Here is a 23,550-nt window from a genome sequence, read left to right as displayed (position 1 = left end):
CTACTTCCAGACAATGCTATCTTCAACGCAGCCACGACGACATTACCTTATGGTAGTCAGCTCGAGCACTCTTCAGAGCTGACAGTCCTTGCCCAATGTGGCGACGGTTATCATACAACACCAAGATGACTCCAAAGATTCGAGTAATGGCGCATCTGAGGCGCCGTCATGAACAATCCCGTGAATTCTGTTGAGAATGGCGAAGCAGAAGTCAGCAGACGTTTCGATCAGCCTTACCTCTAATCAACAACATCAATCACATCAGCCTTGAAAACTGTGTCCATTCGCGCTCACGGCTTCGACTTTCATCACCAGCTTCAGTCAAGGTCTCAACAACACCACAGGGTCGAACCTCCAAGAATCTCGCGAACAACCCCAAGACAATGGCACCAAGGCATCTTGAAACGTGTTTGCAGCTAGCGGAGGAGCTAGATGCGGCTTACCTGAGGGCCAAGACAAACCGCTTGCTAGAGCAGTACGACGGTGATATCATACCCAACCACTTCCACGGTTACGGTTGTGCGGAGGGCGCTGGGCTCAGGGGTCACGTCGCTTCGGTTAAGAATGCCAAAGCAGAAGTCCGAAAGCATTTCGATCGCACTTACCTCATCTCAGTTGCGGATGTGTATGGTGCCGGCAGCAAGGAGCTCGACCCCAGCGCCCCAAAGATGCCAGCAACGCCAAGGCGGAAAGTTAAGGTGAACTTCAACGTGAAGCAGCACCCTGATGAAGGCGCAAAGCGCATCATCAAGATCTGCATCCATCGTTACCATCAGACACCACCAAATGCCGTTCAGTACGCTATCGAGAAGACGCATACATTCTTCAATATTCATCCCGGCGCGGATCTTGGTCCATTGAATCGAGGGCCAGGTCAAATACTACCATAAGGCAGCCCTGGGGGTCGTGACTGAGAGATTGCATCGTATCGTGGTGAAGACTAGGGAACATGCCAAGTGGGTTGACGCCGGATACCACTCCAGCTTAAAGGCCATCTACATCATCTTCGACTCTGCCCCAGCATAGGTTGCGGACCTCGATGACGGTCATGTCAACGATGCCTATGGCATTGAAAACATCAACGGCGGTGGGCTTCAGGACACATCATTGGCAAAAGCTTGTCGAAGCTTCGACCGCTACAAGTCTGGAGAGTTGATGGAGGACGCATTCTGGTGCAAGAACGCCCTCTTCATGCCGAGTCTGCTCCTGCTTCTGTCTCATTTATAATGACTTCAAGCCAGGGAGATTTGTTCTTGGTGGCTCTGACAAATATCGCCAACCTAGAGACACCCGCAAATTCTGCGTGCTCTCTCTATTCCAGTCTGCCACCCATCTGGATCGGAATCCTTGCTGCGAAAGGCTCAGACTTGACATGAAGCTCAGAAGGACGCTGGCCCCACCTATTTCTGATCTCTTCTCTATGTTACTGGGCTCTCACCTTGCTTATTTCCCTCTGTCGGCTCGACACATCTGTCTGCTGAGAGAAACGTGCGGGTCATCCAGCCTCACCGTCTATGGCCATAGTACCACCGTCCACGACAGTCAAGGCGATGTAATGATGGCTCTTGAATCTTGCAAGTGCGTGCAGACGGTAAATGCCCTGCTTTGGCATCGTTCCCGCAGAAGAGGTCTCGGAATACAGTGGTGTGGTGCTAGCGAGCCGATCAACGTCCAAAAGGTCTGGCAGATCAACCTGGCACACTCTCTGCTCATCCAAATCCATCCGAAAGAAGGCGAGAATGAATGTGCTCGGGGCGATGGCAAGGCGGCGAGTCACATCGCCCTTCGTGGGCCATGCTCTGTGTCGATGTGTCATCTCGAGCCTTGTTCGGGGTGCTCATGGGTCCAGCCCTCGAGAAATGCACTGATCGAGAATGTGTCATCGCTAGAGACGCCTTCTGGGAAGTGTAGATTCAGAACATTGTCTTTCACGAACGAGTGATTGACACCACGACAGCTAGGCTTGCCACACTTCGTTTCCTTGACCGCGAACATGTTCGTGACGCCTTGCATGGCGCAGAATCGGCCGGAAGCACTATATGCTGACAGTGCTGATGCGCGTGCTGCAGCTGCGATGGCTGGGTGTTACATTCTCCCTTGCCGCTGCTGAGTTTCTGGTTCCGCTAGAAGCTCTGTCAGGACTCATGGTACCAAGGCTGCAGGTCAACATCTGCCGTGACAGTCGCTTCGATGAGCACATCGGAGAATCCTCGAGCCTCGTTCACCTCGTGCGCGGAGTAATGCTAACCCACGCGGGGCATCATCGACCTTCTGAGAGTTGTTGGAGCATGCGCTTGGGTATTACTCCGCCTTGGCCGTTGTGCATCTGCGTGCAAATTGTCCTCAGAGACTGGAAGAAGTCTCGGCAGGCCGCCATATGTCGTACTGAATGCTCGCGAACCCACTGTTGTCTTTCATTGTCACTGCCTGTATGGATGGACGCCGGCATGGCGTACGACAAGGACCCGATAGGTTCCCGAGCCGACTGGTCGTCTGGCTTGGCCAGAAGACTGTTCGGTGCCAGCAGGATGTTCTTGATTTCGTTAATGCGAAGGAGACGTTGCATCGCCACATCAGCATAGCACGAGGCTGCATTTGTATTGCTAGTCAAGGCATGCTGAGGTCTCGCGGAATCGTCGGGCGAAGCGGGCTTGTGGTTCGGGCAGAAGATCTTGCTGGCGTCCTCGGGCATGGCATCCAGCTTGATGTGCCAGTAGTGGGAACTCTTGCTGCAGCCTGGCTGCGAGCACGAAAACACTGATTCAGACGCAGCTGGCTTTCAACAGAAGTCGAGTTTCGCAGAGGGAGGTTGCTTCTTGATCGCAGCGGTCCACTTCCCGTTCGCCGAATGCACACTTCCGTTGACGTCCCAGGTCGCCACGGCCAGCTGAGTGCTCGACCGCAGAATGAAGAACCCGTCGACAGTTGGAACGGCCGTCAGAGCTGACAATCCATCCATGGGGTATGTCTTGATGACCCAGCCGGCGAAGTGGCTTCTTGTTGCGACCGTGTTGGTAAACTGAGCACGGAAGTTGTCGGTGAATGCCTCGTCCTTCTCCAGTTTCAGGCGGGTGGCATCAGACTCTGGAGGCTCTTCATTCTTAGCGGGCCCAACAATTTGTCTCAGTCGTCGATGACTCCATGACATTCTGCGTCTCAGAGCAAGTCGTCCAAGATGGCATCGTAGTCGACTCCTTCTGTCTTCAGGTTTCGTGCCGCTCGAAATACTCCACCATAAGCCCGGTATTTCTACCTCGAAGAAGTCGTCTATTTGCGAATGCCGTCATACCACTGATCTGGCTCCAGATGAATCGCAGACATAGCCTCGACCACCAAATTCACCTTTCCTCGTGGCGCCGGCTAGTCATGAAGCGCCTGATTGACTGCCGAGGAGAGTAACCATATCGTACGGCGACTTAGTCGTATGAATCGAGAATGTTCTCTGGTTTGCGGCTGATGCATCTTGGGTGGATTGCATCACCAGCTTCCAAAGTTGTATATTCACGTCAAGCTTAATTTCTCAAGCTCAATTCCAGCATTGCCATGTTATTGAATGTTGCTGCCCCAGCAGGTCGTGGTCTTGGCGAATACATATTTTGAAGGGTGCTCTGACTACACCGAGCAGCTGACACCGAGCGCCGGAGAACATACAGTCTGCTCGAGGGCCTGGATCACAAACTCATACAGAAAGGTCTCAGGCGACTCTGGGTTTCAGGCTAGCTCTGCGCGTCTCAGGCTTCATCATAAGTGCGAAGACGGGACGCTATCTCGCAGGAGTCGAATATCGAAGTCGTGTGCGAGTACCTTCACACACCTGGAAGAATCACACAGTAACGCTCTCGCCATCACATCATTGACTCTGCTGCGTGGAAACTTCGATCACCGAACCTATCTGCCTCTCTGGCAGTTTTGCATTGCTTCGATAGGTCGAGACCTCAACCGCAGTTCAGTGGGCCATCGGCGATAAAAGTCGCCCCTCCCTCCGAAAGACCGACCTGCCGCAGCGCTCGGGCTTGTTCGATGGGCTCCGTAGCGCACAGTGGTCCTGCCTAGTCGCATCGAGACAAAGGTTTGCGGAGAAGTTGTGGTGACAGTGACCTAGAACTCGGTGCCAGAGAGCTGAACTTCTGCTCTGATGCTTTTCGAAAAGTGTCTGACTCCCGGCCTGGCTATCTTGGTGGAAGACTCATCAGTAAAGTCGCCCTCGTCGCAGAGCCTTTTAGTCAAGCCTGCGCGAGGTATCCCCGCTCGCGCTGCGAACTATCTGGAATTTCTGAAGTTGGCTCTTCGAGTGAGATTTGGAACATTCGAAAGATCTTACAAAGCTGTTGTGCAGGAGTTCGAGTTGCGGGCTAGTTTCGAAGGGGCGTTGGCAGCAGTGCTCCTATTCGCGGTTGTCTCTGACCATGGCTCAGATCTGGCTTGATGTCCTGGCGGCTCGAGGCAGTTCTGAAGCCATCAATCGGCCTTACAACAGTATCGTGTGGTGTGAGGTCGAGGCGACACGCGTGGAAGGAGCGTTGAATCAATTTCGCGGCAGGTGGTGATTTCGCGTCCGATCCTGTTCCTCGTCAAGTGAGCAAGTGAGGCCACCAAACGTTCCTCCTAGTTTTCACAATGGCTCAGTTCCAGCTTTGCGGCAACCCAACCACCTTCTACCCGCCAACTATCACCAACATTTCGCGAATCTCAATCATAACACTTTTCGTTCGCTGGCAAGCACAATGCCCGAAGATACCAGGACAGCACCTTCCACGCACCAGCATGCGATGTGGTCAATTCAAGAGGCTTACGACATCTACAATGGCGCGGACGATGGCGAGGGACTTGCGCGGTTCATCGACGCTGCAGAGGCTGTCCTGGAAACACACATCCACCCGTTAGACCGCATTCGGCTCCTGGCATTGTTGGGAACAGCAGTAGCTGACCCACGTGAAACCGCCGATTTCTACACGCAAGCCGAATCGCAGTGGCAAATCGCCAAATTATACCAGAACCTGATGCAGGGCGAGACTGAGGCGAAAATGCACGAGCTTCGAGTTCTGATTGACCAGCTTGGCGACGTGGTCCACGGTGAGCATCAAGCAGCGCACGGGAGCGAAGAAGATGAGGATAATGAGAGCGATGAGGACGAGGAACTCGACACGCAGGAGCTAGTAGGACTCTCTCCAAAGGCTGTACCATCGCGAAGCACTTCGGTCGAGCCGCCGAACCAGGAGCTTGACGGGAACTCCAATTGTCCCGCGTTATCTACTACTCCAGAACAAAAGCTAGTCATACGGGTGAGATAATTTCTGAACGACTTGTCTTTGAAGATTACTGACATGATGACGTGAAGCCTAGCAAAGGTCGAGAGATTCTGGACTCGGAGACCAGATAGAAGCTGGTCGTCGCGAGCTGCCATACGCGACTGACAAGTTCGCAGCATCTAGGATCTCGTCAAGTAGGATCGTGATCTGCCTCCGGTCTGGGCCGCAAGATTTGGAGACTGTGAAGGGAATAAAGACACAAGGAAGTAGAGGCAGAAGCAGCGCAAAGAGAATGACTAGGAGCTTCAAGAAAGGGAAGTGAGAGATATCTGGTGTCAATGAGTTAGCACGGTTCCATCAAGATCGTAACCGACGCTAAACTGATACGACACTTGACCACGTCGTAGTTGAAGCAAGAAGGTGAGGTGAGGTATAAGATATCAAGTATCGTCGCCAATATTCACGTTCTATGCCTCTCTCATCTGCCTTGGCCACGTGAACGCATCAGATAGTGTTAAGTCTCGTGTCCTCGGACCGTTGCTTTGGTGGAAATGTAATGCTGGTTTTGTGCCGTAAAGCACTCGAACTCACAACCATGGAATTAGATTTATCTTGGTCGTGATAAGAACGGCATTGCGTCGAAGTGAGATTGCATCAGTATGTTCGATTCCTCTCCCCTCCATCTACTCCACGGTAAGCCTTATTTCTTATGCTTATCAGCATCCTCCTTCATTCCCTGCTGAATCCAAGCTCGAGCTTCAGCAGCCTTCTTCTCCATTTGCTCCTTATCGGCCAGCAATTCCTTCATCTTGTACGGGTCGGGAATGTTAGCTCCTTTCTGGACCGCCTCGCGAGCCCACATCCTCTCTTCCCACGCCTTCAGTGTTGGGAACGCATCGATATCGATTCCTGCCCAGCCACCAGCAGAGATCCAGCCCCAGTGGGCGATATCTGCAATCGTGCACTTGTCGCCAACCAAATAAGGGGTCTTTGCTGATTCAAGATGCTTGTCCAGAACTCCATAAAGGCGGCGGGTCTCGTTCTGGTATCTGTTGATCCCGTATTCGATCTTTTCTGGGGCGTATCTGGCGAAGTGATTTGCTGTTGCAGTTGAGTTCCTGACCAAAAGTGTGATGACTGGATCTTAAACTGACCTTGACCTTGCATAGGCCCGACGCCTGCGTTCATGAAGAATAACCAGTTGGTCACCTATCACAAGCCGGTAAGCGAATGCTCTGCCATGATACTGAAAATTTGTCATGATACCTCGACATGCTCACGACTGTCACGAGGGTAGCTGATCTTGTGCTCGGTATCGTAACGATCAACCAAGTATTGCATTATCGAGCCAGACTCGAACACTCTGATAGGCTTGCCATCGGTGAAGGTGTCCGTGAGTGCAGGGATGCGACCTAATCGAGCATAAGCATGAGAGGAGGTAGTGAACATGATAGGTGCATTTACCATTGGGATTGATGTCCAGAAACCACTGTTCTTTCTGCGTGCTGCAAAAGACTTAGCCGGATGTAGTGGATGTGGAAAAAGAACGAGCTCACTTCTTGCTTATGTCAATTTTCGTCCATTCGTATTTCAAGCCCAACTCTTCGAGAGTAATGGAGATCTAGACACATTTAGTACTCGGATGGTGTTCCAGGATGATGTGAGGTACCTTGACGCCGTTGGGCGTTTGGGTAGTATATAAATGAATGTTCGACATTTTAGCTTGGACGATTCTGGATAGACGAGCTGCAGAGAGCCTTCTTCCGGATTTATATATTGGTCTGCAGCCTTTCGCGTGTTTGTAATTGTTGACCGTGAAGCTGCGTGCTTGGAAATCATGGCGGGGTCACAACACGTCGATCTCGAACCAGCGCGGGCGGAGACATCACATTCGCACCCTCCACGACACTGCGTCGAACAAGACACCTTGAGAATCACGAGCCATTCGCGCCGGTGATAAGAGTGTAAGTAAACGAAGGGCAGCAGGCTCATTGCACACCGACCATACCAAGTACAGAAACCCAATTTCTCCATTTTCGCATCTTGATTGAACTTGCGCGCGCTTGTTCCCTTTTCAACGACACACCACCACAATGGGCGCGCCAACTTCGTCGCGAACTCCCCTCCCACCGCCCTCGGCTCTACAGGCATTGCTGGCCAAGTATCCTCCGTCCTCGGGCTCTTCCTCCGACCACCATTTTCTAGCGATCCAAATTGCTCACAATCTGCACTTCCAACACCTTTGGACACAAATCCAACTCCACACGCACTCGCCCACAACCGGAGCCGCCCTGCCCCGGCCTATCCTCTCTGGTCTTCCGCCTCAAAGACTGTACGTTCACCCCGACGAACAGATCGAACTGCTTCAGAAACAGAAAGATGAAGGGAAGAGCGGGATGCCAAAGTTATCGCGAGAAAGAGATTGGGTGCTGCCGAGCCATCTAAGAGAGCAATGGAGTCTGAGGAGGTTCGGCGAGATCTTTGACCACATTGAAGCTGTACCGAGCGAGAGAATAGGTACTGGAGACAAGTCACAGACACTGTTTGGAGAGTTAAACGGAGATGAAACGGAACTGGTGGATGAGCTCGACGGAGGTGACGGCTCAGCAGGGAAGGGAGAAAACGTGAACAAATGGAGGGTCAACATGCCCAAGAGGCTGCTGCTGTCGACTGTGGATGATGACAGTACGGTGGTGTATTACATTGTGCACGACGGCATCGTGAAACCGAGGCAGAACTGAGCATATCATGGCCCCGGACGATGCATGTGCGGCGCAAGACTTTGAAGACGGTCACGACTTGTGATGACAAGGCGGTACAATAGCCGCGCCCAGTGCCGTTGCAGTGATGAAACACGATCATTCCGGTTCTTTGCGGACAGTGTGCAAGATGGATACGATGAATACGACGAATACGAAGTGTGCACAACCTCGAAATCGGGCACGAAGGACGAGCAAGCAGAACGTTGCGAGATCAGCAAGGGCGAACAAGCGTATGCATCGGCTGTCTCGACTTCCGCGTATGGGCGCGCCCAGCTGCCAGCATAAGTCTGCCCCAAGTCACTACTGAGCGAGACGACAATATTTTCAAGGAGCAGCTAGGGTTGTTCCGCATAGCATGGCTGTTGAGTACCAAGCTCCGTATCGCCATATAACATATTGGCCGACGTGATGAAAGAGGAAGCCATTCAGACACGCAAGCATTACTAGCTGGCCCAAAATGCCTAGTACTATCGCAAGATTCCCGCCACAGGTCAATACTCAGCTCAACTATCATCATGGGCATCGCAGTGGACCGACCTCTTTTCTTGCAGGAACTGGATCCGATAAGAGGCGCACGTGGGACGTCCGCTCCGTCACTGTCCATGACATACGGTGTAGTGGTGAAGACTTCACGCTCGACGAGAATGGCTTTCAGCTGGTAGAACACGAAAGCTCCGAGAAGTCGTTCGAAGACCCGAGCGAGTTCAAGCATACGGTCTACGCAGAAACTGCTGAGCTTCTCCAGCAAGTGTAAGCATGCCGTAGGTCTGTGGGATACGAGCATTGCGCTGACCTCGTACATAGCACAGGGGCTACTCACGTAGTCCCCATCTCACACGTGATCAGACGGGAAACACATGAGTACGTGACGGAGAAAGCCAAAGAATGTGGTGACGACGAGCCTGTCAACGCAAGCGGACCATCGATGCACGTACACGTTGGTGAGCTCATTCGACCAACACAGGCGCAACGAGTCCTGATTGGGGTTAGATCAGAGTTACGACGGCGCTGCCCAGCTTCTTCGTGACAATATCGAAAATGCCGAAGCCTACATGAAGGGCCGATGGGCGGTCATCAATGTGTGGCGTCCGGTGGGACAGCCTGTCACGCGCGAGCCGTTGGCAGTATGCGATAGTCGTAGCGTCGCAGAGGACGATTTGCGGCCTGTGATGGCCATACTTCCCAACTTCACGGGCTCATCCAACACTGTCACCAAAGGCAACGGATTTGAGCTCTGGGAGGTCGCTGCCAATCCCCAGCATCGATGGTATTATGTGTCTGAAATGACACCTAATGAAGCCTTGTTGATTAAGTGCTTCGACAGCAAGAAAGACGGAAGAGCACGGCGATGCCCACACTCCGCTTTCCAAAGCGAGTTTGATAGCGGTCCCGCGAGACGAAGTATTGAGATTCGCTGCTTGGTTTTTTGGGAGGATCAAAGCACCGAGTAGCTGCAACAAGAAATAATGACAAGGTTCATTGACGCCAAGACAAGTGATTCACGCTAAGATTCAGACGTCAGCGAGTATCTGCTTACTGCATCTTGAAATATTAAACTTCGTACAGTCTCTCGACTTCGATCGTTCGAACTCTGGCGCATTCAATAATGACAGGTGTTGTTCGCAAGAAGCCTATCACTAGAAACAGACAGTCGTTGACTTGCAGCTCATGCTCGCGGCGAAAATTGAAATGTGACAGAAAGACCCCTTGCAGTAACTGCGAAAAGCAAGATGAGGCGGCGTTTTGCGAATACAAACAGCTGTCGCGAAGAGAGCCGCCTGGCATGCAGAACAATGGAGCTCGCGCCGAAGCAAGACTAGAACATCTCGAGGAGCTAGTTCACCAGCTTGTGGCGCGCCACAATGATGATGCTGGATCTACCTCAGCTACGCCGGAGAGGACTATGAAGCAGACTCACTCCGAGGATGCGACACTCTACACGGGACCTACTCATCATGCTGCCATGCTTGAAGACATTGCGGAGCTCCGCAATGTTTTGGGAGAGTCGACACCAGTTCTGGGTGTCGATGACTCTGTTACTTCGGGCAGCGAGATGGATGTGCTGTTTGGCAGAGTGCGAGCATTATCTCTCGACCAGATATTGAGCAAGTGGCTGCCAACAAAGACAGATTGCGATAGGCGCGTTGCAACCTACTTTCGGGCTCAGGGCATCGCGGCGCCATTCATCCACGTTCAGCAATTTCATAACCAGTACGAGAAGTTCTGGCAGAATCGTGACAGCACCTCTCCGTTATGGATCTCTATTCTGTTTTCAATATGTTATCTCTCAGAGCGCATAGGACCATACGTAGCAGCGACTCCACCGGGATTCAGCTACGCAGCAACACAATGTTTGGCTCTTGGACAGTACAGTCGACCACAACGCTTTGCTGTCGAGGCCATCACAACCTTCATTCAAGCCCGGATCACAGATAAGCTCGACGCATGTCGCGATTCGGGGATGCTGTTTAGTGTCCTGGTGCCATTAGCATACACTCTCGGCTATCATCGTGATCCGGCACACCTAAAGCACGTTTCGCCTTTCGAGGGCGAAATGCGGCGACGTACTTGGTCACTCATTGTGCAGCTCGATCTCTTAAATTCATTCCAGCTTGGACTTCCTCACAATATTCAGGCTGGGACGTGGGATGTCAAGAGCCCTGGAAACTATCATGACACAGACCTCACTGAGGATATGTCGACATTGCCACCTCCGAGACCACCCTCAGAGATGACGAAGATGTTGTTCTACAATTCGAAACAGATGCTCGCATCTGTCTTCGCCAAGATTCTTCAAGCCGTACTTTGCACTTCCGAAGATGCCCAAGATTCGCTTCTTCTTCAACGACAGCAAGAACTCGATGACGCGTATGCAGCTATCCCGACCGCTTTGCACTATCATAACATTTCAGAGTCTATCGCAGATCCTGTCATGCTATTCGTGACTAGACGTTGTCTACAGCTCATGTAAGTTGGAAATATCGCTGGACTGCAGCAAAAGTGAGATGGTGGAGATAAATCTGACATGTGCTTACTGAATCGTAGGTACGATAAATGCCGTCTAGTGCTGCACAGAAAGCACATTGCTCGTGGGCGAGAGGCAAGCATCCGAATCTGCTTTGATGCCGCGAAATCGATTGTCAACGGCCTCCTGAATATGTACCCGGAGTTCAAGCCTGGTGGGCAGTTATTTGGTGATCGTTGGCTGATGAGTAGTATCGCCTTCAACGACTTCCTCACAGGTGTGATGGCCTTGAGTCTGATCCTATGCCAAGATCAAAGGACCAAGATTGAATGCTTATCATGGGAAGAACTACGCGACATAAAACAAATGCTGAAGTCGTCACAAGCGATTTGCGAAGAGAATAAGGATCGAAGTGCGGGAGCTCGGCGAATGCTCAAGCTGCTTGGAAGCCTCCGTTCCCTGGTGATTATGGAGGAGACGCAGCAACCTTCTACTGCTCTTCCGGCGGACATGTCCATGTCAGACAGCGAAGAGATGGCGACTGCACAATCTGACTTCGCCGAGCTCTTCACCGAGACCAATATATTCGACGACCCGCAGTGGGCTCTGATGGAGGATTTCTTGAATACGAGCTTTGAAATGTGAAACGGCCATTGCACAAAGACTTCGAACTCAGCTTTTGCATGCTCGGCATTTTCATGGTGTGGAGATGGAGGGCCTGAAATAGTAGCACGTGATCGCGCGTCATGGAGTTTAGCACTAAATCCACTAGCGCGATTGTCGCCTGGCAGGCACGCCGCGAGCCACTTCATACTTTCGATGTCGCCTTCTCTCAGGTCATAACCCATGTGCCGGCGACGCCGCAGCCATGTGGGTGATATCGTGCAGCGATGCAAATTGGGAGGACCGGAAAAAGTGGCTGCGCCCTGGAACCAAGCACCTGTTCGGACGATCATCCACGAAACCGGACGAAGTTGACTATGCCCATAACATCTCGCACAAGAGCGTGTCGCGAAAACACCTCATCCTGACGGTCGGCGATGTCTCCTCGAACGATACTACCAACCTCCACAGCAAGAGCAAGATTACGATAGTCGGGCAGGGGAAAACAGGGACTTGGCTCGATGGAGAACGATTGCCTGCAGAAGACCAGACGAGGACGCTCAGTGGTGATAAGCATATTTTGCAGTTGGGCCAACAGGAGACTACACTCACTCTCGAATGGCGTCCTGTGGTACTTGCCTTCACGGCTGGAGTCCCAAAATCGGCGAAAGCGAAGGGGACAGCATTATCAGCTGAGCGCCAGAAGCTCGATCGTTGCGACATCAAGTTAGCTACCGAGTACATCTCGAACACAACTACACACGCGATCGCAAAGAAGCGCAATACGTCTGCAGTACTGCAGGCTTTGTTACAAGCGAAATGGGTTGTATCTGCTTCCTTCGTGGACGCCCTGGCGTCAGCGTGCAAACAGGACGGAAGAGAGCAAGATGGGTCGCCACGTCCCAGCCTTCTCGAGCAGGATTTCGATCGGAACTGGCCGAACGAAGAAGATCACATCTGTCCCAGTGCTGGCGAGCCCGTATCGCGCCCGGACAGTTGGCTGAAGCCCAACACTGCGCGCACTGAACTTTTTCAACACTGCGATTTTGTGTTCTTGGAATCCGATCAGCACGATTCCTTAGCGCCAGTAGTGAATGCTGGGAATGGCAAAGCTCTCTGCTTTCAATTCACGCTCGGGCAAACAACGGTGGCAGAAGTAGTGAAGTATGTCAAAGATGTTTCTGGAAACAAGGAGCCAGGTCGTTTCGTGCTCAGTGAACGAACCGGACCCGGCGGGATCGTGATTGTTCGAGCAAGAGATACAGACACTTTTAGTGATGTCCATCGCCAACTTGATGCTGCACTCGGACAGATATCGATTGAACAGAACGAATTTCTTGACGCCATTCTGTCGGTAGACGCAACCATGCTGCGAAGGCCACTACCGGCGACTCGAGGCAGTGGTAGGGAAGCGGCGATCTCGAGCTCCATTCCAACTCCTCCAGGCACGGTGGGAGCTCCCTCAGCAACAGTGTCCGCATCGAGCTCGATGCCACGCCCTCCACAAGGCACTTCGGACAGTGTGGTTGCTTCAACTGCTGAAAGCCAGCAACCACCAAACTCCGCACAAAGACCGCCACAGAGTCGAATCCGAGGCGAAGCACAGATAGAGGAGCCATCAGAGCAGCCTCCCGCAAAAAGGCGACGGCGTTTCGTGACTCAGAAATTCCAAGGCTTCGATGACTTCGAACCAAGTGCTGTCGCGCGTCCGAGGTCGAAGTCGCCAGAGCCATCTGCGCCTCAGCCGAGCCAAAGTCAGACACCAGTAGTGCAGAGCAGGGTTGCCGAAGAAGAGTTAGAGTTCGTGCGCCCTGCTGCTCCTGCAAGTCAACGCAAAGCACAAAAGAGACCAGCCCCAATCGAGGAGGAGGACGAAGTTGAGGAGACTGCCGAGGAGAAGTACGAGCGTCGCTTCCCAGGCCAAGCACAGTTGAAACGACAAAGAGCAGAGGAAGCTGCAGCAGAAGCGGTGAAAAAGGCAGCTAAAGCCGTTTCTGCAACCACTGACCCAACGGCTCAAGCTTTGCCCGATGCTACCGAGAAGGTGGAGGTTAAGAAGGAAAAGGCAAAAGGTAGGGCCAAGCAGACTAAGCAGGATGCAGATATCAAGGCCAAGATCACAGCCAAACGCGAGGAAGAGGAAGAACAGCACCGACGCGAGGAAGAGAGACTGCTGGAAGGCCTCGCTCCAGGAGAAGAAATACCGGATCTGGGTAATGTTGAAAAGCACCCTGGCATCTGCGTGGAGTATGAGCTGCCGATACGAGATCCTCGTCCTACGATCACGGTCAGCGACAATCCTAATTGGGCTGGGCGACCTAACTACAAAAAGTTCAAAAAGCGACGAGCAGCGGTGCAGCATGACAACCGCGCGGAAACCCCAAACTCGGAAGCAGGTGTCATAATACCGCTGGAGGAGATCCAATCGCGCGGCAGCGGCCTGGGCGACGAATACTGGCTTGAGCATGGCGATCTCAACCCCCGACACCTGAAGGAAAAGAAAAGCAATGGCAAGTCTCAAACACAGTCGAGCGCGCGCAATTCGCAAGCAAATCGTCGTGTCACAGCACCAGGTATGTTCTCAATCAATCTCGGTGAGGGTAACGCCCGCGAAGAGGTCGATGATGAGGAACGCGCGGTATTTCGACGCCGACTTCAAACCAGTCGAGAACAAGACGAAGCTGAGGCGGAAGCCAATGCACTTTTCGATGGCCCGCGGTCGTCTAGAGGCACAACAGGTTCGACAAGCCAGTCGACTCTCGGCACTGAGACTCAGAAGAAGGCTGCGGGGAAGAGGCCGGCCACGACTCAGCTGGGTCCGGCTGCCACGAAGAAAGCGAAACAGACGATTGCCATGACTGCGTTCACTAGTGGTGGAAACGAGTCTCTGGCAGTCGGAGCTGCGGATGACGACAATGATGACGATCCAAGAGCTTTTCGGCGAAGGAGGCGGTGATATGCGACATGATAGAGGCCGAATGTGCAGTGTCTCCCTGTCGGGGTCGTTTGTATGTTTTCGCAGTCAAAGCGAGATAGCTAGTATCGATACCGCTGTCGCATCTCAGTCAGGCGCACCTTCATGTTCACCAGTATGATAAGGTAGCAGCTAATGATAAGATGCATGAGCTTCGGCGTAGTATTGGCACTGCATCCAGCTTTTTCATTACAATTTAGGTGCATACTTGTGAGCTATTTTACAAAGCTAGTAAGGACAACGCGTGCACCACAATAGGAGCGCTTGTTCATCCCTCTTCATCGATTTGTTCAATCTTAACTTCTGCAGTATAAGTGAAGTAAGTTGTCGATGATCTGTGAGATGCAGCAGTCGCAAAGGAAGCGATTTCAGAAGAATGGCAGCGATACGCGCACAGCTGGTGCCTCGTACGCTGGCTGCAAGAAAGGCCTCGTCTTGGTATCTGCGGCCCGAACGCGTCATTTTGTCGTTGTGAAGTTGCTGTGATAGCTTATTCTTCTCCAACGGACTCCATCAGCCCGCCCGTGGAGGGCGGCTGGACACTGCCGGCACGAGGCTGCGGAGTCTTGGTGCGACCTCCCATGCCAGAAAGCTTGCGAGGGACAGAGCCTGCACGCGAGCTTGTGCGCGAGGGAGGAGCGAGGAGTCTGGCAGCGGATCCAGCACGGCCACTGCGAGAGACAGGGCGGGAGGATGCGAGAGGAGTTGGGAGCGAATCGTCTTCCTCGAGGGGAAGGTCCGAGTCGGTGTTTGGCATGGTGCTGTTGATCTCCTCACCCAGGTAATTGACTGGCGGGCTTGAGATGCCGTTCTGCTCTTCATGTGGTGTCAGCGATGTTGTTGCCCACGTCTGCGTTGAGAGTAGACTTACCAAAATCCTCGTCTTCGTCCTCGAAACCTTCGATCAAACTGTTGATGTACTCCCACTCATCTTCAGATACCTTGGACACGCTCAGGCGCGCAGCAGTGAATTCTTGCATCTTGGCGAGCGGGCCTTTCTCCTTCGCTGCCACCAGCTGGACACGGGTGACAGGCTTGGAGAGTTTCTTGCGGAACTCCACATGAACAACACACCACTTGTCGCGCTTCTTCGCGTCAGCCACGTAACCATACGAATCTGGATCAGATGCGGTTGCATCAAGCTCGTGCTCTCGCACGATCTCCATGATGCCAACAATACCGGGTGCCTTGCCGCCACTAGCGTAGAAGAAAGCCAGATCGCCCTGCTTCATTTCCCGCATGTTCTTAGCAGCGGTTGGGTTTCTGACTCCATCCCATGGCTCGGGGGAGGTTTTCGAGCGTAGGTCATCGATGGTGAACTTGGTATTGAAGACCTTGCCGCTCGCCAAAACCTCATCATGACCGTCTTGTTCAGCTTTCATGAGCCAGTACTGCCTACCAGAAGGTGGCGGAGCCGTCCTAGCGTCGGATTGATTTTCCTCCTTCGCGACCTGCTTCCCCTTGGCTTTTGGTGGACGGCCGCGTCCGCGCTTTGTAGGTGCTTGAACAGTGTCCTCTAGTTCGTCCCCCAGCTGGTCCGCCGCAGCTCCATCATCGGTGTCGATTTTGGTAGTTTCTCCACCGAAAGGCGCTTGACCACGCTTCCTAGGAGTCGGTTGCTCTTCTTCGGGCGGTACCGCTGGCTCACTCACTCGCGCCGGTCGGCCTCGCTTCTTGGGAGGCTCATCGCTGGTCGCCGCCTTTGCAGGACGTCCGCGCTTCTTACTGGTACCGGCAGATTTGGGAGTGGGAGCCAATGCAGGTGCAGATGTCGTCTTCTTAGCAGAGGCAGCTTTCCGCGGACGGCCAGGACCGCGCCTGGCAGGCGCTGAAGTCGTAGTCTCCTTTGCCCGACGTCCGCGTTTCTTTGGCGGCTCAGCTGTAGTCGTAGTCTCCTTTGCCGGACGACCGCGTTTCTTCGGCGGCTCAGCTGAAGCTCTAGTGCCAGGAGCGCCGCGCTTGCGTCCAGCAACCGTGGCTGAAACGGGTCAGCATTTATCTTGCGCAAGTGACACTGTACTTACGAGGCGCGACAATCTTGTTGCTGACGCGCTCTGGCGCAGTATCTTGAAAGCTCAGATCTGGCGGAGCAGCAGCGCGCGTTGGTCGGCTTGCAGCAGCTGTAGTTGCATATTCCTTTCCGCGTTTTGAGGTCACGGTGTTGCCGCGAGTACTGGCCCTTGGGGTGCTTGTTGTGTTCGCCTTCTTCTTGGGCGGCATGGTGCCGTTCTGATATCTGGACGATATCACTTGGCAGCGGGTAGTTGTTCTTGTGTGGGCGACGGCTGTTGTCGCGCGAGAAGTTGACGCGGTCGACGCGAAGTTGGCAATTGATGTCGGGAAGGTTACAGATCCCTGTCCATCCTCGAAGCTTGATTGCCTCAGGCAACACTCCGACCAGCTCGCTCGCTTGCTTCAGCCACAGCACGGTACGGTGCGCAAACCAACGGCACGTTCTGTTCTGTTCTGCGTTGACCGTTACTACTCCGTCCACCTGCGAACGAGACGTTGACTGTCCGTCTGCATCCTTGACATCCACAACGCCTTCTGCAGCGAACTGTCATTCAGGCACCGTCCCTTGTGCCAGGATGACGCTCATCCCGGATGGAGTCAGCACACCTGCAGGTCTCGAGCTGCACCACGGCTTCGCGTTTGGTTGCATCCGTCATGTACCAGACGCAGAGTGAGGACTGTTCCATCAGGCACTGATCTCTCAGCGACGAACTCGCAGCGCCCACGTCGTTGTGGGCAATATCGCACGGCAGACCGGGGTGGTGAGACACGGACTGGGATGGGGGCAGTGCAGCTGTGAGCCCCGAACGACGTGCGCGGCCTTGATCACGCCCATACGAGAGGACTTGTGGTGCGCATTGCGGCTCTCCTGGACGAAGCTTTCAACCGTCAAGCCTCCTGCGCGCTGTCCTTAGCCGTGACCGGCGCCCGTTCATGCCACTTCACGGCTCACGGCGAAAACGCGATCTGCGATTACGCGCAACAACCAGCCACTTGCCTTGCCAGTTTGTGTGGGTACCGGATTCGCCGAGAACGAGGATGAGCACCTACTCTGCACACATCATGGCTACTTAGGCAACCACTTCCCATCACTTTGCAGCAGCACTGCGCGCAGGAGCAGTGCTGTAGCAAGCTTCTGCTGCTGTCGACGCGGGCAATGACGGCAGTCGAAGTCCTCACTCTCCATCCCGTGGGCTCCATCATGGAGCCCTACGACGATGCTCCTAAGACCTCACGCCAAGAATATCTGAATAGCCTAGTTCCACCAACATCGGCGGAAAGGGCCCGAATCAATGCGATCCAGCTAAGGAAAGAAGACCTCATCGATCGCAAGTATCGTCAGCATACCGCCGAAGAACGAGATGCCGCAAGGCTTATCCAGCGAGCGTACAGAGGGCATCGAGACCGCCGTTCTCTTCAAGGACTCACACTAGATCCCAGCTCGAGATGGGTCGAACTTATCAAGGAGTGGCGCTATCGTAGTGCGACTGCGCCACATTATCGGAGCCCTGTAACCTCAGACTCGCCTTGTTCCCTAAGCAGGAACCCATCCGAAAGGGCAATGGTCAATTGGCGTCGTGTTGGCACCATCGCAGACCATGCTGGCTCTGGAGAAGTCGCCTCTCCCGAGCATGTCACATCGCATGCGCGCACGTTCAGCTCGAGACGCAGTCTCCGAAGGAAACGTTCTAGGTCGGAATCGCAGGAGCCGAGCTCGATGCTGCTCGACTTGAGATATTTCCTTGAGATGGTAGACCAGAAGCATCGCTACGGAGCAAATCTGCAAGTCTATCATGAGGAGTGGCAGCGTCGCGAGACAAACGAGAACTTCTTCTACTGGCTGGATCATGGAGAAGGAAGACTTCTCGATCTGAAAATGTGCCCTCGTGAAAAGTTGGAGAAGGAGAAGATCCGCTACTTGAGCAAGGAAGAACGAAAGCAATACCTTGTTCGCGTAGATGATCGCGGACTGTTGAGATGGCACAAGAATGATGAGCTTATCACAACCTCCAGCGATCAATACCAAGACAGCATGTTGGGGATTGTACTGAAGGGCACAGATGCGCCTGCCTTCGATGATGAGGAGGTGAAACGCCAGCTTTCTGCAGATGCGTCTCTGTCAAGTAAACTTGCGGCAGTGGGCGGAGTATTCAAAGATGCGATCAAGGCTGGTTCAGAGTCCAAGTACGAGGACGATACAAGCTCATCAGCGTCCAGCTCTGCAAGTGAGACATCTGAAGTGGTCGAAATTCGAAATGCTCATCCTGAAGCACTGACCGATCAGACACGCAAGGAGAGACGACAGCAGAAGGGCAAGTTCCGCGTCAGTCCAGCCGCGGTTCTAAATCATCTGCTTAGAGCCTCCGTCCGGCCAGGGACGTGGATCTATGTAGCTGACACTGTTGGGCGACTCTACGTCGGCATCAAATCCTCGGGCGCCTTTCAGCACGCCAGTTTTCTGAGTGGTGCACGTATTTCAAGTGCAGGCACCATCGGCATCGAAAATGGCAAACTCACTTTTCTGTCTCCTTTGTCTGGACATTACAGGCCTACGACACAATCCTTCCGCCGCTTCATCGCCAACCTGAAAGATCAAGGCACCGACACTAGCGATCTCAAGGTCTCAAAAGCGTATAGTGTCCTGCTTGGTAGTAAGTCTGAACCGAAATCTGCAACGTGCACCCATACCATGCTGACCTGTTCCCTTTCCTTGCAGTGGAGCTCTATGGCACGTCAAAGAAAGTGACAAAACATATCCTGCATCCAGATAGAGCCGCGAAGAAAGGTTCTGCCAACGATGCTCGACGGAACGAATTACTACACCCACTCACTCTCCCGAATCCGAGCAACACGGTCGCCACCGTCGCGGCGGAGGAAGCCTGGCGTAGACATGCCCTGAGCAACGATAAACGAGGCCTTGCAAAACTAATGGATGACCTGAACATTCATCGAGGACGGAGACGGAGTGAAGCCAGAAGGAAAAGCGAGGCTTCTTGGCTCGGTGCAGCAAGAGAGCGATGAACGGGATTTTTCTTTGCGTTGCTGTAATTTAGCGTGGAGTTGGCGGTTGGAGCCATATGTTATCTGCTGGGAACATAGTGCAAATCACAATCAGCAGCGAGGCACGGAGTAGCGCATTGTGTAGAAATGCACAAGTACGAGAGATCACATTCTCGACCAAGGCCGAATTGCATAAGTCATAAGTCATCAGCTAAGCCATCCACCTGCAGCTGCAAGCTCACTTCCTCGGACCTCCCTTCGCACCTCTAACAATAAGTTTCTCTCGCATAAGACGCAAGCCCTCATCCCACTTCTCGTAGCCATCGATACTCTGCTTGAGATATTGAGTCATATTATGCTCATTGTATTGCTCCCCATACACCACCATCACTTTGGGCGCAACATCAACCGTCAAGCCAAGAGTACCATCGCCATCGATTTCTTCTACTTTCGCTTCCAGTTCAAAGCAAGTCCGGACCTTACTTCGAACTTTTGGCAGTAAGATCTCGGCCTTAATGTCCAGACGCTCGTCGCCTACTATGCTCGAGGAGGTCAGAGTTTCGACGGAAAGTTGTCGCTCTGATTCCTGGATCTGTAGGGCGATGTCCCATCCGCTGCTCAGTAAGTCCAGGAGTGTCTTGATTTTGGTTGTGGCTTGTGGAAGAGCTTGTAGGCTTGCTCGCAGCAGCTGAAGGAAGAATCGTAGTGTTGTCGTCAATGGCTTCTTCTTCTGCGGGCTGCGATCGGCTATGTACGTCAAGCTGATAGGCGCGTTCGGAGTGCTGCTTTCGGCATCCCTAGAGCCATGGTGGAATGCTGCGGGATGGAAGAAGAGCTCAATATCGGATTTGTAGGCCATGGTCAAAGTTGACGGGTTCGATGATGCGGAAGTTATTGACCAGCAGTGTGTCGTTTCCAAGTTGCGCACAGAGGCTACGATGCGTTAGTTGGTGTTTCAGTCAGCAACGATGAAAATGCTTACCTTTCAGAGCGGAAATCTCGTCAACGGAAACGCCTCTACACGCCTCACGAACTCGATTCGCTTCTTGAATTGCCGCTGTGAACTCGACTTTGCTCTCTCGAAGATGCTCGATCGCGCTGTCCTGTTCTTCCACCTGCTTGCGCAGGTCTTCGATACGGCGCCGCTTGTCGCTCAAGTCAAGGTTGACGACTGTCAACGATTCGCGCGCTTCCTTGAGAGATTCCTTGTCCTCGTCAGGAATGGCGTTGGCTGTCCTCTGAAGTTGCTCAGCTTCTTGTTCGAGCGTGTCGTGCTTCTTCAACAGTGGAGGCAAAACCTGGTCGAGCACTTTCTCGGAGCTTCCTAGGATATCGTCATCACGAATAAGTCCTTCGCCGATCTTTGACAAGCCGCCCACGAGTTCGTCCAGAAGTTGACTGCGCCAAGAATACCACATCTCTTTGCTTCTCAAACGTGCGAATGTCTTCATATCGCGCATCTGCGCATCCAACACCAGCTTCCTCTCGGCCGTAGCATTGGCATAAGCTCGTATCAAGGGTGGCTGATCCTGCAGTGTTTGTTCCTCAAGCTCAGCAATGATCTGCTTGCCCTCCTTTGTGAAGCGCTTGAGCTCATGGCATGCGTGCTGATACATCTCGAGCTCGGGAATGGTGCAGGCAGCAGCAACGACACCATCCTCGAGACCGACTGTGTCGCTTTCACTCTCAAGTAGGCTCTTGGTCTTCGAGGGAGGTGCAACAGTCAATCTTCGCTTGGTAGTCGTCAAGTCCATGAATCGTATTCCTGCCTTGGTCAAAAAGTCCTGTAGGCCAATTTGTTCTTGTTCTTGGCCGTTGGCCTGTATACGCTCCAGATCGGCGTGCAAGTGCCGTACCGGAGACGGCAGTATGGTTACATGTCCCTTTGGCGTCGGTCTCCCACGGGGAGTGTTAGGCTTCACAGGTGACAATTGTGCCCCAGGAGTCTTTCTCGGCGTGGTGTGCTTCAAAGTCTCCTTTCTCGGCGTTGTCATGAGCTTCAGCGTATCGTGAAGACTGCGAGTATCGTCTTGCGACGCACTCTGCTTCTCCGGTGTGATTGCTGTCAATTTTGATGGTGAATGCTTTCGAGCCGTCGGAGATGGTGCTGTCCGATGTGAAGCCCCAAGGATCTCCCACTGCTCGCTGCCTCCAAGACTGCGACTCTGTCGTCGCGAAGGACTCATTGTTGGAGTAAGCGCAGGAGATGCATGCTTACTCGCGGATGGCAATTCTGGATACGAAACTTCATTCTGCGTTGACGAGCTTACGGCCGGCCCATTTGATTCCATCGTGGGCTCAGGTTGTGATGGATTGGTCTTGGGATGTGAAGGCGACTGAGACAATCTCATCGGAGAAAGTGCTTTTCGAGGTGGCGTGGGTGCGGCCGTTGACTTTGCTGACTCCAGTAGAGGCGCCAGCAGCTGTTTTGTGCCCAAGTTCGGTGAATGTTTGGAACGCTCATGATTTTCTGGCGTAGTGCTGCTAGGTTTCGAAGCTGGCGATTTGGCAAGCTGTGGCGTGCCCGACCGGGAGCCGTGCCTCGACGTGGGCCTCGAATTGTCTCTGATGCCACCGATCACAGTCGTCAATTCCATAGATAGCTCTTCGTCCCGAGCAAAGCTTTGATCGTCGACATCATTGTGCGCAGACTTGATTCCGCCCACAGCACGAGTAATGTCCATGGTGGCCTCCGACGCCTCAGAAACCATTCCAGACGATCGTCTTGATCGCAGACTCCTTCGACGATCTGGCATCGCAGTGCTCTGGATTCCACCCACTGCCATGGTCAAGTCCATAGTCTCATCGTCGACAACCGTTCTCGCAACGGACGATCGCCTTCGCTTCGCTGTCGTAGGGGCAATCATTGCACCAGGTGAGCCATTCTCGCTGGTAGATCGTCTACGCTTCTGGCCTGTGATACGCCCGACAGCTTGAGTGAGGTCCATCGTGCCATCGTTCTCGCTTCGGGGTGAGCTCTGCGGTTCAGTAACCCGCGGCACTTTCATAATCCCGCCTACGGCACTAGTCACGTCCATACTCATATCTTGCGTTCCATCGTCATCTGCAGCATTCTGTCGCGCAGCCACAACTGCCTCAAACACTGGAGAAAATGGATTCACGTTCTCTTGATCCATAGTGGCTGACCCGATCCTCTCCAAAGCATTCTGCGCTGCCCACGGTTGCATTGCATTTGTAATCTCATCCTCTGCTACCTCCATGGACATGTCTCCGAACTCATCGTACTCGATGCCCCGAGTGCCGGCCGTTTGTGCCGCTGCTCGTAGAGAAGCCTCCAGACGTTCGCTGGAAGTAGTGCTGTTATCGCTCTCCGCTGTAGACTGTACTGTTGCATCGTCCACATCGAGGCTCATGGCAGTGCCCTCGTCATCATCCGACTGCTCCTCGTTGCCAAGTTCGCTTCCAGAATCTTCACTGCCGCTCATACCGCTCGAGTAGATGTCTTCAGGATTGTTGAAATTCATGGGTGGAATACCTGAGCTTCGCCGGGATTTCCTTGAGTCCGCTTCGTCCTCTGCGTCCAGTAGTTGCCGGTCTTCCTCGTCCTGGGCTGCATCTCCCGAGCTGAATTGCGAGGCGCGTCGCGTGCTACCGTCCGAGTCTGTAGAGGTTGTGTGCTCATGGTGGTCCATCACAATGTCCCAGGTATGCAATGTGGCCTCCGGCGCAAAAGAGACGCGTCTGTTGGCCATGGATTTGCGACGCGCCGCTCTCGCTGACTCTTCATCTTTCGAAAGTATGCTCTTCGTTGCAGGCACGAATGCCGATTTCCTGCGATCCTTCGCGCTGAGTTTCGGCGACTCTACTTCGTCCAACGCGCCTGGCCCAATGCTCTTACTTCGCCCTTTTCTGCTGGCCTTCTTGGGTGATGATGAGGCGGTTTTGAGGCGCTGCAGAGGGTCGCTGCTGGTCGCCGGTGCGACGTTCTCCTTGTCGTCCATCTTTATGGTGGCGATGCTGCAT

The 23,550-nt window shown here is 53.4% G+C and overlaps 11 protein-coding genes across 11 annotated transcripts; 7 read left to right on the top strand and 4 right to left on the bottom strand.

Moving 5' to 3' along the window:
- Positions 1–383: 383 nt before the first annotated feature.
- Positions 384–890, top strand: CKM354_000272700 (uncharacterized protein; the record flags this gene model as incomplete). The annotated part of the gene is made up of 1 exon (XM_044797892.1): positions 384–890. The coding sequence occupies one exon, from the start codon at positions 384–386 to the stop codon at positions 888–890; it is 507 nt and encodes a 168-aa protein (XP_044653827.1).
- A 1,889-nt stretch (positions 891–2,779) lies between these two features.
- Positions 2,780–3,148, bottom strand: CKM354_000272600 (uncharacterized protein; the record flags this gene model as incomplete). Its single annotated transcript, XM_044797891.1, has 1 exon — positions 2,780–3,148. The coding sequence occupies one exon, from the start codon at positions 3,146–3,148 to the stop codon at positions 2,780–2,782; it is 369 nt and encodes a 122-aa protein (XP_044653826.1).
- A 1,576-nt stretch (positions 3,149–4,724) lies between these two features.
- Positions 4,725–5,380, top strand: CKM354_000272500 (uncharacterized protein; the record flags this gene model as incomplete). Its single annotated transcript, XM_044797890.1, has 2 exons — positions 4,725–5,282; positions 5,339–5,380. 2 exons carry the CDS (start codon positions 4,725–4,727, stop codon positions 5,378–5,380), a joined length of 600 nt encoding a protein of 199 aa, XP_044653825.1.
- Positions 5,381–5,949: 569 nt separating this feature from the next.
- Positions 5,950–6,966, bottom strand: CKM354_000272400 (uncharacterized protein; the record flags this gene model as incomplete). The annotated part of the gene is made up of 6 exons (XM_044797889.1): positions 5,950–6,350; positions 6,404–6,458; positions 6,516–6,661; positions 6,714–6,754; positions 6,806–6,870; positions 6,919–6,966. 6 exons carry the CDS (start codon positions 6,964–6,966, stop codon positions 5,950–5,952), a joined length of 756 nt encoding a protein of 251 aa, XP_044653824.1.
- A 376-nt stretch (positions 6,967–7,342) lies between these two features.
- Positions 7,343–7,990, top strand: CKM354_000272300 (uncharacterized protein; the record flags this gene model as incomplete). Its single annotated transcript, XM_044797888.1, has 1 exon — positions 7,343–7,990. One exon carries the CDS (start codon positions 7,343–7,345, stop codon positions 7,988–7,990), a length of 648 nt encoding a protein of 215 aa, XP_044653823.1.
- Positions 7,991–8,468: 478 nt separating this feature from the next.
- Positions 8,469–9,462, top strand: CKM354_000272200 (uncharacterized protein; the record flags this gene model as incomplete). Its single annotated transcript, XM_044797887.1, has 3 exons — positions 8,469–8,761; positions 8,816–8,952; positions 9,002–9,462. The coding sequence occupies 3 exons, from the start codon at positions 8,469–8,471 to the stop codon at positions 9,460–9,462; spliced, it is 891 nt and encodes a 296-aa protein (XP_044653822.1).
- Positions 9,463–9,794: 332 nt separating this feature from the next.
- On the top strand, positions 9,795–11,621 carry CKM354_000272100 (uncharacterized protein; the record flags this gene model as incomplete). Its single annotated transcript, XM_044797886.1, has 2 exons — positions 9,795–10,978; positions 11,057–11,621. 2 exons carry the CDS (start codon positions 9,795–9,797, stop codon positions 11,619–11,621), a joined length of 1,749 nt encoding a protein of 582 aa, XP_044653821.1.
- A 223-nt stretch (positions 11,622–11,844) lies between these two features.
- On the top strand, positions 11,845–14,535 carry CKM354_000272000 (uncharacterized protein; the record flags this gene model as incomplete). The annotated part of the gene is made up of 1 exon (XM_044797885.1): positions 11,845–14,535. One exon carries the CDS (start codon positions 11,845–11,847, stop codon positions 14,533–14,535), a length of 2,691 nt encoding a protein of 896 aa, XP_044653820.1.
- A 508-nt stretch (positions 14,536–15,043) lies between these two features.
- CKM354_000271900 (uncharacterized protein) lies at positions 15,044–16,773 on the bottom strand (the record flags this gene model as incomplete). Its single annotated transcript, XM_044797884.1, has 3 exons — positions 15,044–15,369; positions 15,425–16,531; positions 16,578–16,773. The coding sequence occupies 3 exons, from the start codon at positions 16,771–16,773 to the stop codon at positions 15,044–15,046; spliced, it is 1,629 nt and encodes a 542-aa protein (XP_044653819.1).
- A 949-nt stretch (positions 16,774–17,722) lies between these two features.
- On the top strand, positions 17,723–19,587 carry CKM354_000271800 (uncharacterized protein; the record flags this gene model as incomplete). Its single annotated transcript, XM_044797883.1, has 2 exons — positions 17,723–19,217; positions 19,283–19,587. The coding sequence occupies 2 exons, from the start codon at positions 17,723–17,725 to the stop codon at positions 19,585–19,587; spliced, it is 1,800 nt and encodes a 599-aa protein (XP_044653818.1).
- Positions 19,588–19,804: 217 nt separating this feature from the next.
- CKM354_000271700 (uncharacterized protein) lies at positions 19,805–23,528 on the bottom strand (the record flags this gene model as incomplete). Its single annotated transcript, XM_044797882.1, has 2 exons — positions 19,805–20,499; positions 20,549–23,528. The coding sequence occupies 2 exons, from the start codon at positions 23,526–23,528 to the stop codon at positions 19,805–19,807; spliced, it is 3,675 nt and encodes a 1,224-aa protein (XP_044653817.1).
- Between the last annotated feature and the right edge of the window lie 22 nt (positions 23,529–23,550).

Source organism: Cercospora kikuchii (genome assembly GCF_019650295.1).
Source record: "Cercospora kikuchii DNA, contig_00002, whole genome shotgun sequence".
NCBI classification, from domain to species: Eukaryota; Fungi; Ascomycota; class Dothideomycetes; order Mycosphaerellales; family Mycosphaerellaceae; genus Cercospora; species Cercospora kikuchii.
The sequence above is the reverse complement of the archived record's forward strand: the minus strand, read 5'-3'. Positions and strand labels throughout refer to the sequence as shown.